Source organism: Ovis canadensis, chromosome 5 (assembly GCF_042477335.2).
Source record: "Ovis canadensis isolate MfBH-ARS-UI-01 breed Bighorn chromosome 5, ARS-UI_OviCan_v2, whole genome shotgun sequence".
In the NCBI taxonomy this organism is placed as follows: Eukaryota; Metazoa; Chordata; class Mammalia; order Artiodactyla; family Bovidae; genus Ovis; species Ovis canadensis.
Window position 1 is genome coordinate 106634140 of NC_091249.1, and position 12323 is coordinate 106646462.

General features: G+C 35.7%; 1 protein-coding gene across 1 annotated transcript in view; it reads left to right on the forward strand.

Annotated features, from left to right (window-relative positions):
* SLF1 (SMC5-SMC6 complex localization factor 1) overlaps positions 1-12323 on the forward strand; it is a 73587-nt gene that overhangs the window by 32912 nt on the left and 28352 nt on the right. Inside the window, exons 11-14 of the mRNA XM_069590147.1 lie at positions 565-723; positions 1572-1735; positions 8676-8807; positions 9430-9595. Coding sequence (XP_069446248.1) covers positions 565-723; positions 1572-1735; positions 8676-8807; positions 9430-9595 — 621 coding nt within the window. The remainder of the gene's footprint in view (positions 1-564; positions 724-1571; positions 1736-8675; positions 8808-9429; positions 9596-12323) is intronic.

Consider the following 12323-nt stretch of genomic DNA (forward strand, 5'->3'; position numbering starts at 1 on the left):
TGTGTATATATGCACTAACGTGTGTAAATAGACAGCCAATGGGAATTTGCTGTATGACTCTGGGAACTCAAACTGAAGCTCTGTAATAAATTAGAGGGGTGGAAATGGGAGGAAGGTGGGAGGGAAATTCAAGAGAAAAGGGACATATGTAAACATATGGTTAATTCATGTTGATGTGTGACAGAAATCAAACCACTATTGTAAAGCAATCATCAATCAATTAAAAATAAATATTTTTTTAATTAAAAAAAAGAGCTATGTTTAGTTGTACTTCTAACTGAAGTCTCAAGTTTTCTTTAGAGGTAATATTTCCCCATACTATTCAATGTGACAAAGTCTAGTAAATAGAACAATTAACAATGTATATATTTTGCAGTACAATTTTATTGTTGTAAAACACATTCATATAAATCATTCTTTTTGAAACACATAACGACCTAGTGAGGTTGTGAGACCAGAGATTGTTCATTGTACAGATGAGGAAATTCAGGCTCCTTACTAATTCAAAATTTCATGTCAGGATTTTCCTCTTCCTTTTGAGTCATAGCATCTTTCCTTATGTAGGTTAAAAATGCTGAATTTCCACGAGGAATATTAAATTTAATTGAAAGCCTCATAGAAGGACAGTTTTTTAAAGAAGCAATTGAGGAACTTTCCTCTTTGCAAGCACATTATATCCCTCCTGTTTACCTTCTCCATGCTCTTCTAGAAAACATTCTACAGGTAAGAGCAGTCTTATGTATTTATGGTCTTTCAAAGAATGTTAAAAGGCAAATTTTCTCCTTTTTTGCATATTTATAGTTATTTTTGTATGTTTATATTATTATGTATATATTATTTTCCCTTCCTTATTTGTTTCCCTCATTTTAATGAGAAATGAGATACCCATTTATTACTATTTCTTTTGTTTTTAAACTCTATACTTCTGTTTTAATATTTTTCTCAGAATTTTTTTCTGTGGCAGTAATGTAAAAATCAAATTTCAGAGATCTAGAAGGTCATTTAGTAAACTACTCAGTACATTGGTAATCATTTTTATTCATAATATATGTAGATACTGAATTTACTCTTTAAACTGTGAAAACCAATGAAAACACCTTTTCAAAGGTAGATTTCTAGTTATATTCTTTATCAAGGTACCAATTTGAAGAAAAAACAGGTTTAAGCTGTGTCAGACTAACGTTGGTGATAAGTCAGAATGTTGCATGTAAAGTTTCTTTAGTTGATTTCAAGTCACATTTGGGGACTCAATCTCAGTATAATCATGAGAAGTAAAATGGGCTTTCATACAAATCCATTTCATATGAGTTTCAAGAAGGTTCACTAACTCTCATATAAATTAGTCCCAAGAGCTGAGATTATCTAATATGTAGATGCATGTTTAGAGTATGCCTCTCTCTCAGTTGCAGTATTCAGTTAGCTAAACATAATACTCCCACCTGTTCTCCTTTGTCCAAACACATATTTTTGCCAAGAAAGTTAGATCTGGGTTATTAAAATTTTAAACTAAGTTAGCTGGAAAAACTGTACTTTTAGCCATCTTGTTTACTTTCTTTGTTTTTAAATAATAGGATAACATAGATACGTTTTCTGGTCGATACTTTCATATATGGTCAGCTCTTCTTCACCTTCACCCTCCTTGGAAGTCCCCAGCCATGTCAACATATTATTTAGAGTTGTTTCAGTGTCCAACCTGTATGAAAGGGACATGGTCTCTAATAGAAGTGCTTATCAGGTAAGGAATTTCACATGCAAGGGTGCTGAATTTCATATAGTCAGGTTCTCCTATGTATTTTTTAGATACTGATAAAATAAATATGTTTCTTTTTAGAAAAAGTTATTTTTCTGTGTGTAATGTTTGTGTGTTGTGTTTAACACAAAGGCTAAATTGGTCATGTTTGTCAATCATTTTATTTTTAAAAATGTTTAATAAATATATGAAATGGACTTACAGGAATGCTAAATCATTCTTTGTTTTCTTTTTAACAAAATAAATTTGAACTTTGTAGTAAAAAGTAAGAAAATTAATTTATTGGATATGAACATTATCAACTTTTGGTCATTATCAGTATAAACATTTGTACCTGTGTACAGTATCTGTTTTAGTGTTTCTCTTGTATTTTTCCAGCTAGGAATTTGAATTTTGAAGCTGAACTTAATGTTTCCTAAATATGTCATCTTTTCCATGCCTCTGCACATGCTATCATCTGCCTAAGTCCTTCCTTTGTCTTACATATGTTAATCTTTTCAGAAATCGATCTATTTCTGCTGGTTTCTCTCAGAACTAATCGATTTTTCCATTTTTTCTGATAGCTGTCTGTATCTGATAGCCCTCCTTTGTCTGGGAAGTACTTTGTTTTTATCCAAATGTTTGATTTTAGCAGGAATCCATAGTAGTAAGAGAAAGGTTACTTGACTAGCCAGGCAAAGGCTAGATGCTTGGTTACTTCTTTGAGATCATAAGGATTTACCTACCCTCTTGGTTGTATTATATTTAACGCAAGCTAATTGGCTAGCTAGCATGCATTTATTTATTCTTAAAAAAAAAAAAAAGTTATTGAGTAGTTACTGGAAGCCAGGCACTGTGCTATGTTTCAAGGGGTAAAAAGATAAAATCATAATTTCTGGACCTTTTTTCTTAGCTTCTGCACTTTTGAAGATATGAGCACAATTCTAACAAAGTACTATCTCAGCACAGGTGTAGGAAGTGAGGATATATGGTTTACTTATTTGCCATCCTTCCTAATTTTCAACTCTGTTTCTTCCTTTGTTGTCATCACATTTATTTAAAAGCCTTCATTGCTTTTATGTAAACTGTTGCACTGCCAACCTTGTTGATCTTGATTCTACTTTTTTCCTTTTGTCTTCCAAAGTACCCCAGTATGGTCTTTCCATAGCGGTCTTATCATTTCCCAGATAAAAGTCCTTCATTAAGACATACATCACCTATAGAAAACATTTAAAATTCCTTTGCAAAACATGTAAGACCCTCCATAATTTAGCCCTGTGTGTCTTCATTCTTACCTTCATCTTTTTCCCAAGTGTACCCAGTGACTGAACACTTTTTCATTTCTTTTTTAAAAATTTTATATATGTATGTATTTTTGACCATGCTGGGTCTTTGTTGCTGCCTGGGCTTTTCTAGAGTTGCACCAAGCAGGGGCTCCTCTTGTTGTGGAGCATGGACTTTGGGGCATGCAGGCTTCGATAGTTGTGGCTCCTGGACTCTTCTAGACCACAGGCTCTCTAGTTGTGGCTCACATGGCTTAGTTGCTCCATGGCATGCCGGATCGTCCCCAAATAAGGGATTGAACCCATGTCTCCTGCATTGGCAGGCAGATTCTTTATCACCACACCACCAGGGAAGCCCCTTTTTGATTTCTTGACCTTTTTTTTGCTCTTAGATTTTCTCTGCTTTCTATAAACCTATATTCCTGCCACCCGGTAAATACCTGACCAGTCCTAATTATCCTTAGAGTGCAGATCAAATGCCACTTGCTATTGCTTGCCCTTTACCTGAAGTTTCTTATTTAAATCAGCCTCTGGCTTTTTTTTGTTGTTTTTAATTCTATATTGTTGTAATGTTAGTTTGTAACATTATATAAGTTGGCATCAGTTCAGTTCAGTCGCTCAGTCGTGTCCGACTCTTTGTGACCCCATGAATCCCAGCATGCCAGGCCTCCCTGTCCATCGCCAGCTCCCGGAGTTCACCCAGATCGACGTCCATCGAGTCATTGATGCCATCCAGCCATCTCATCCTCTGTCGCCCCTTCTCCTCCTGCCCCCAATCCCTCCCAGCATCAGAGTCTTTTCCAATGAGTCAAGTCTTTGCATGAGGTGGCCAAAGTACTGGAGTTTCACCTTTAGCATCATTCCTTCCAAAGAAATCCCAGGGCTGATCTCCTTCAGAATGGACTGGTTGGATCTTCTTGCAGTCCAAGGGACTCTCAAGAGTCTTCTCCAACACCACAGTTTCAAAGCATCAATTCTTCGGCTCTCAGCTTTCTTCACAGTCCAACTCTCACATCCATACATGACCACAGGAAAAACCATAGCCTTTACGAGACGGACCTTAGTCGACAAAGTAATGTCTCTGCTTCTGAATATGCTATCTAGGTTGGTCATAACTTTTCTTCCAAGGAGTAAGCATCTTTTAATTTCATGGCTGCAGTGATTTTGGAGCCCCCCAAAATAAAGTCTGACACTGTTTCCACTGTTTCCCCATCTATTTGCCATGAAGTGATGGGACCGGATGGCATGATCTTTGTTTTCTGAATGTTGAGCTTTAAGCCAGCTTTTTCACTCTCCTCTTTCACTTTCATCAGGAGGCTTTTTAGTTCCTCTTCACTTTCTGCCATAAGGGTGGTGTCATCTGCATATCTGAGGTGATTGATACTTCTCCCGGCAATCTTGATTCCAGCTTGTGTAAGTTGCATATGAACATTATATTTCTGCTTTTGTGTTCCTGCAGTATGCTCACCACAAAAACTGAGTTTTCTTCTGTTACCATACAGTTGATCTCCTTCTCTCCACCCACCCCCAACCCCTTCCCCTCTGGTAACCGCTACTCTGTTTCTATCTGTGTGCCTGTTTAGGTTTGGTCTAATTTGCTCATTTATTTTGATTATTTGTTTTTTATATTCCACAATCATAGGGTATATGTCTTTCTCTGACTTGTTTCACTTAATAGTCCAAAGGCTATCCATGTTGTCACAAATGGCAAGATTTTTATTTTCTGAGTAGTAGTCTATTATGTGTGTGTGTGTTAATGTGTGTTATATCGTTATTCATTTGTTGATGGGCTCTTAAGGTTATTTCCATATTTTGGCTAGTGTAAAATATTGTTGCAATAAACAAAGGGTGTGTATATCTTTTCGAATTAGTGTTTTCATATTCTTTGTATAAATGCCCAGAAGTCGGATGAAAGAAAGTGAAGTTGCTCAGTCGTGTCCGACTCTTTGCAACCCCATGGACTGTAGCCTACCAGGCTCCTCCCTCTATGGGATTCTCCAGGCAAAAGTACTGGAGTGGGTTGCCATTTCCTTCTCCAGGGGATCTTCCTGACCCAGGGATCGAACCTGGGTCTCCTGAATTCCAGGCAGACGCTTTAACCTCTGAGCCACTAGGGAAGCCCCAGAAGTGGGATAGCTGGATCTTAATGGTAGTTCTATTCTTAATTTTTTTCTTAATATATATATTATATTCAAGTACAGGTGACTTGCAGTGTCTCAGGTGCACAGCAAGGTGATTCACTTACACATAGTGGTGGTGGTGTTCCATCACTCAGTCGTGTCCAACTCTTTGCGACCCCATGGACTACAGCACAGCAGGCTGCCCTGTCCATCACCATCTCCTGGAATTTGCTCAAACTCATGTCCATTGAGTTGATGATGCTTTCCAACCATCTCATCCTCTGTCATCCCCTTCTCCTCCTGCCTTCAATCTTTCCCAGCATCAGGGTCTTTTCCAGTGAGTTGGCTCTTCACATCAGGTAGCCAAAGTATTGGAGCTTTAGCTTCAACAACAGTCCCTCCAATGAATATTCAGGGTTGATTTCCCTTAGGATTGACTAGTTTGATTTTCTTGCTGTCCAAGGGACTCTCAAGAATCTTCTCCAACACCACAGTTCAAAACCATCAATTCTTTGGCCCTTATCCTTCTTTATGGTCTAGCTCTAACATCCATACATGGCTGTTGGAAAAACATAGCTTTGACTAGGTAGACCTTTGTTGGCAAACTGATGTCTTGGCTGTTTAATACTCTGTCTAGCTTTTCATAGCTTTTCTTCCAGGGAGCAAGTGTCTTTTAACTGCATGGTTGTGGTTACTGTCCACAGTGATTTTGAGCCCAAGAAAATAAAGTCTGTCACTGTTTCTTTTTCCGTCACTTTTCCCATGTATTTGCCATGAAGTAATGGGACCGGATACCATGATCTTAGTTTTTGAATGTTGAGTTTTAAGCCAGCTTTGTCACTCTCTTCTTTCACCTTCATCAAGAGGCTCCTTAATTCCTCTTCACTTTCTGCCATAAGGGTGGTGTTATCTGCATATCTGAGGTTATTGGTATTTCTCCTAGCAATCTTGATTCCAGCTTGTGCTTCATCTAGCCCGGCATTTCACATGATGTACTCTTCATATAAGTTAAATAAACAGGGTGAATATACAGCTTTGATGTACTCCTTTTCCAATTTGGAACAAGTCTGTTGTTCCATGTCCAGTTCTAACTGTTGCTTCTTGACCTGCATACAGATTTCTTAGGAGGCAGGTAAGGTTGTTTGGTATTCCCATCTCTTGTTAAGAATTTTCCACAGTTTGTTGTGATCCACGGAGTCAAAGGCTTTAGCATAGTCAATGAAGCAGAAATAGATGTTTTTCAGGAATTCCCTTGCTTTTTCTGTGATGCAGCAGATGTTAGCAATTTGATCTCTGGTTCCTCTCCCTTTTTTAAGTCCATGTTGTATATTTGGAATTTCTCAGTTTATGTACTACTGAAGCCTAGATTGAAGGATTTTTGAGCATTAACTTGCTACCATGTGAAATGAGTGCAGTTATTTGGTAGTTCAAACATTCTTTGGCATTCCGCATCTAAAAGAAGTTATCCATATACACATACATTATTTTTGAGATTATTTTCCATTATAGTTTATTATAAGATGTTGACTATAGTTCCCTGGGCTATATAGTAAACCTTTGTTGCTTATTGCATATCTATTTTTTATTAGAAATATAGTATTCCTACTAAGTCAAACAAGTGAAATCAAAATTTCAAATTTTTTAGCCAGGGAAAAATTCAGAAGTTTTCTAAAATAGATATATTATACATACTTTATATATATATATGTATACAGAGACTTTTCTACTACACTTGATAAATTCTGGAGAAAGAATGTCAAAAAAGAAGAGACAGACAAATTGGAAAACATAAACTAAATGAAATGGAAGCCCTGGATATGAAATAGAAGTGAAACAAACTAGATAAAAGTAAACAATCCTCATATAATCCAGTTGTTTTTAAACATGGCTGCTCATTAGAAACATATCTGGAGCTCTGGAGGAAAAAAGCAATACCTGGGGATTTGTACTTTTCAAAAAATTCCAAGATTATTCTGATATGGATCTGGATTTTTAAAAGTGATTACAGGTTTTTCTATTAAATGATAGTTTTGGTGATATAGAATTCTATTATTTTCCGTTGACCAATCATAAATACAGTAGTATTAAGTCAGTGTAATAGTTATGTAATCACAGTAGTAAATGATGTTTATCAGTTTTCACAATCAGTAGGCAAAAAATAAAAGATAGTTACAGCTGCATGCCATAATAGAAACATGATTAGCCTTGAGGGATCTCCATACTGATTTACATTCCCTCCAACAGTGTATGTAAGCAACCTCTGAATTTCAGAAGAGTAGATGCTCAGTGTTAAAACATCTCTCTCCTCAGTGCTTATATCTGGAACATAATAAATGCTTAATAAGATTTAAATGAATTAATTGATGCTACCGAAAATGGATTTCAGGCAGCTTAAAAGTAGACTTTTTAATAAACAGATATCAGATCTAATTACAAAATAATTGAGTCTATTGGAAGTCTAGCGGAAGGTGCCTAGGAAAGTGGTAGGAATGTAAATGAGCTGGATCATATTAGTCTACTTCTGAGTGTATTTTTGAAATATTTCATAATATATGTTTATATAAGAAGAAAAAAGATAATATTGTCTGTCTCTGGCAGTTTTCAGGTAGAGTTAAATAACTATGGTCAAGGAGGACCTTTTAGACTAGATTGGAGTATCAAATGGATTATTAAATTTAATAGCTGTTAAGGGCCCACCTACTCTGTTAGTGTGGTATTCTAAAGGAGATGGAAAGGATGGAGACAGAGGTACAGAGTTGCAAGTACACTGTTGGTATAATAATGAAGTTGGAAGAAAATTGTAATAAATATTGTTGCCTAGACTCTTAGTCCTAGAGTTCTGGTTTATCTTGGTTCTCTTTTTAAAAATACTATAGAACTGTGCTTCCAACTCTGAAGCCACTAGCCACATGTGACTATATTTAAATTTAATTAAGATTAAATAAAATTTCAGCACCTCAGTTCTACACAAGCCACATTTCAAATGTTCAGTGGAACATATCCATCATCACAGAAAGTTCTGTAGGGTAGAACTGCTGCAGAAGATAGAAAGAAAATAAATACTGAATTTTTAAAACTAAACAAATAGCTCTAAATAACCTTCATTTTACTAAATAATGAATAAGAAAATAATCCTGAGTAAGAGGAGGATTATGGAGAATATTATAAATTGAGTGTAGCTAATTGAGAATGTGGCTGATCGTCTGAATCAATGAATTAATGAAATTCACAGCTCTTTTGTTTTTCAGTGAAATAAGGAATACAAAGGGAGACTACCAGCTGGTGGTTAAACATTACAGTCATTGAAAAATAGGGAAATTAGATCTCTGCTGTTGAAAAATTAACTGCATGGGATATTTGACAGAGTCTAATATTTAAAGGAAGAAAATATATTATTAATAAAATTTTGCTTAATTTGCTTTACATTTTGTGGGAGCAAACTTTATTAAAATTTCAATGATTTTCTGAAAAGCGAAATAATTTGCTCACAAATTACTCAGTGAGTTGTTACATGTTATAGATTGTTGGGTTCCTGTTTTCCAGGTCTTGCCTTTTCAATGAAAGTTTTTGTCATCAAATTTCAGAAAATATTATTGGCTCTAAGGTACTCCACCTAACACTGCTTAAATTTTTCTTTAATTTGATTGAAAGTGAAGTCCAACATCTGAGTCAAAAGTAAGTTTTAATCACCAAAAATATATATCTTTTCTATATGTTGTTTTATGTGCCATTTTTCTAATTATTTACATATACATTTCTTTAAAAACCACCTTGTTTTCTAGTTTAAAGTAGATTTATGTTTAAAATATACATCTAGATTCAGTCCTTCAGTAGCGGTAAAGGTTTATATTTTATGTTTCCTTAGTTCACATTTTTATTTTTCACTGACTTACACATTTGGATAGATAAAGATTGTTTTTATTTTTCAGAATTTGTATACTTTTGAATTCTTTAGTAATTGAAAGCCTAAGTAAAAAGCTATACCAGGTTTTAACACTGGCTATAATATCTGTAAGCTTTGCACATGCTCTAAAACCTGCAGTTACATTAATGTGTACTCATTGGAGATTATGTTGAAATGGGGCCATTTAAAAAATTTTCTCCTGAATTTTAACTCGATATTATGATCCTTATATATTATGATTTTTCTATATTTAGAAATTGCTAGAATTTTTTTGTTTTATGGCAAGATATTATGCCTAATAACTGTGATGATCAATTTAGCAGCTCTTACACCTAGTAACTGTAATAGTTAAATTGGCATAAAGATAATGCTTTTCATTTGTCTTTTTATTAGGTTGTATGACTGGTCAGATTCTCAGAGTCTGAAAATAACAGGAAAGGCAGTTCCTCTTGAAATCTTTTGGTCAGGAAATGAGACCTCTGGGCTTTTGACCAAACCTGTAAATATGCTTTTGGAGTGGACTGTATATTCTCACAAGGAAAAATGCAAGTCTAATGATGTAAGTAGGATTAATTTACAAATGAACATTGGCCTTTGGAAAAAAGTACTTCTTTGACATATGCATCTTTTTTCTTCCCTTTATATTTTGACTTACTTGAAAAAAAATAATATGTACCCAAATATATCATTGTTTTCTATTTTGTTTATCTAATTTTAAAGTAAAAGATTCTTGGTGGCTGGTTTCATCATTCGTAATTTGGTGGTAGTGCCATATTCACATTTGAAGAATTACTTGGCTATTACTGCTAAGAAATCTATAGTTAATTATCATTCTAGATTTTAGATTTTTAGATATTTCAATTTTTAAGGAACTTTTGATTTTAAAAATTGAGCAAATCCATACAACTTTTTGATGAGCTACTAATAAGAAGTTCTAATTGTTTTTAAAACCATCTTTCTGGATGTTAACAGTTATTTTGTGAACCATTTCTTCATAAATAGGTTTTGCTTATCATTTGAAATTTAGCATAAAGTGCTGTTAGTACATTTATCTGAAGGGTAACTGGGAAAATTGAATGCAGAAAATATGTAAAGTGCATAGCAACATTCTGCTCCATGTTTTAGGTGCATAATGTTAGTCATTTTTCTTTTCAAAATGATCTTTTGGGGACTTCATTGTAAACTTTTCTGTATTATATCATTATTTCAGTTCATTTTTAAAAATCCCTTTCTTTTACTTTCTCTTCTGTCTTCTTGAATGTTTAAATATTATGTTTTTTAGTCTTTATTTCTAGTATGTATACTTAATATAAATGTCCTTTTGAGTACAACTTGAGATTGCTCCTTCAAGTTTTGATCCTTTAATGTAGGGTGCTCTTACTGATTATTTCAAAGTGTTTTTTATTGTCAATTATGAATTCCCCTTTGATCAAAGAAATATTTCTAAAGAGTGTTTTAAAACTTCTAAATGGATGGCTTTTTGTTGTTAGTGCGTTTTGTCTGTGCTTTCATTATTGATATCTAATAGTAACTTAAAGCTTAAAAGTAAGCTCTATATGATTTCTGCTTTCTGAAATTAACCCAACTTTCATTTTGACCTCATATAAGATTCAGTTCAGTTCAGTTCAATCACTCAGTTGTGTCCGACCCTTTGTGACCCCATGAATTGCAGCACACCAGGCCTCCCTGTCCATCACCAACCCCTGGAGTTCACTCAGACTCATGTGCGTCGAGTCGGTGATGCCATCCAGCCATCTCATCCTCGGTCGTCCCCTTCTCCTCCTGCCCCCAGTGCCTCCCAGCATCAGGGTCTTCTCCAGTGAGTCAACTCTTCGCATGAGATGGCCAAAGTATTGGAGTTGCAGCTTTAGCATCATTCCTTCCAAAGAAATCCCAGGGCTGATCTCCTTCAGAATGGACTGGTTGGATCTCCTTGCAGTCCAAGGGACTCTCAAGAGTCTTCTCCAATACCACAGTTCAAAAGCATCAATTCTTCGGTGCTCAGCTTTCTTCACAGTCCAGCTCTCACATCCATACATGACCACAGGAAAAACCATAGGCTTGACTAGACGGACCTTAGTCAACAAAGTAATGTCTCTGCTTTTGAATATGCTATCTAGGTTGGTCATAACTTCCTTCCAAGGAGTAAGCGTCTTTTAGTTTCATGGCTGCAATCACAATCTGCAGTGATTTTTGGTACCCCCCAAAATAAAGTCTGACACAGTTTCCTCTCTTTCCCCATCTATTTCCCATGAAGTGATGGGACCAGATGCCATAATCTTAGTTTTCTAAATGTTAATTAGAGGCCAAAATGTGTTTTCTCCGTTATTCTACATCTTTCCCTAACACCCGTTAGCTCCAGCTTAAATGTTTTAATCAACTTTTAAGACTCCCTCAGGAGTTTGTTCTTTTTTTCTTTTTTTAATAGTTCATGCTTTATACATAGTAATGCCTTCTTGTTACTCATGAATGATATATAATCATAGCTGATGGTTAGGTAGTAGTTTCTTTGGGGATAGTAAACCAGGTAGATGGAGTAGAGATCTCTGGTGTTTAAGTTCAGTTTAGTGCAGTCACTCAGTCGTGTCTAACTCCTTGCGACCCCATGGACTACAGCATGCCCGGCCTCCCTGTCCATCACCAACTCCAAGAGTTTACTCAAACTCATGTCCATCACGTCAGAAATGCCATCCAGACATTTCATCCTCTTGTCATCTGTCCCCTTCTCCTTCCACTTTCAATCTCTCCCAGCATCAAGATCTTTTCCAAGGAGTCAGTTCTTTGCATCAGATGGCCAAAGTATTGGAGCTTCAGCGTCAGTCCTTCCAGTGAATATTCAGGACTGATTGTCTTTAGGATGGACTGGTTGGATCTCCTTGCTATCCAAGGGACTCTCAAGAGTCTTCTTCAACACAACAGTTCAAAAGCATCAATTCTTCGGCACTCAGCTTTCTTTATAATTCACTTCTCACATCCATACATGACTGCTGGAAAAACCATAGCCTTGACTAGATGGACCTTTGTTGGTAAAGTAATGTCTCTGCTTTTAAATATGCTGTCTAGATTGGTCACGGCTTTTCTTCCAAGGAGCAAGCATCTTTTAATTTCATGGCTGCAGTCACCATCTGCAGTGATTTTGGAGCCCAAAAAAATAAAGTCTCTTACTTTATTGTTTCCCCATCTATTTCCCATGAAGTGATGGGACTGGATGCCATAATTTGAGTTTTCTGATTGTTAAGTTTAAGCCAACTTTTTCACTCTCCTCTTTCACTTTCATCAAGAGGCTT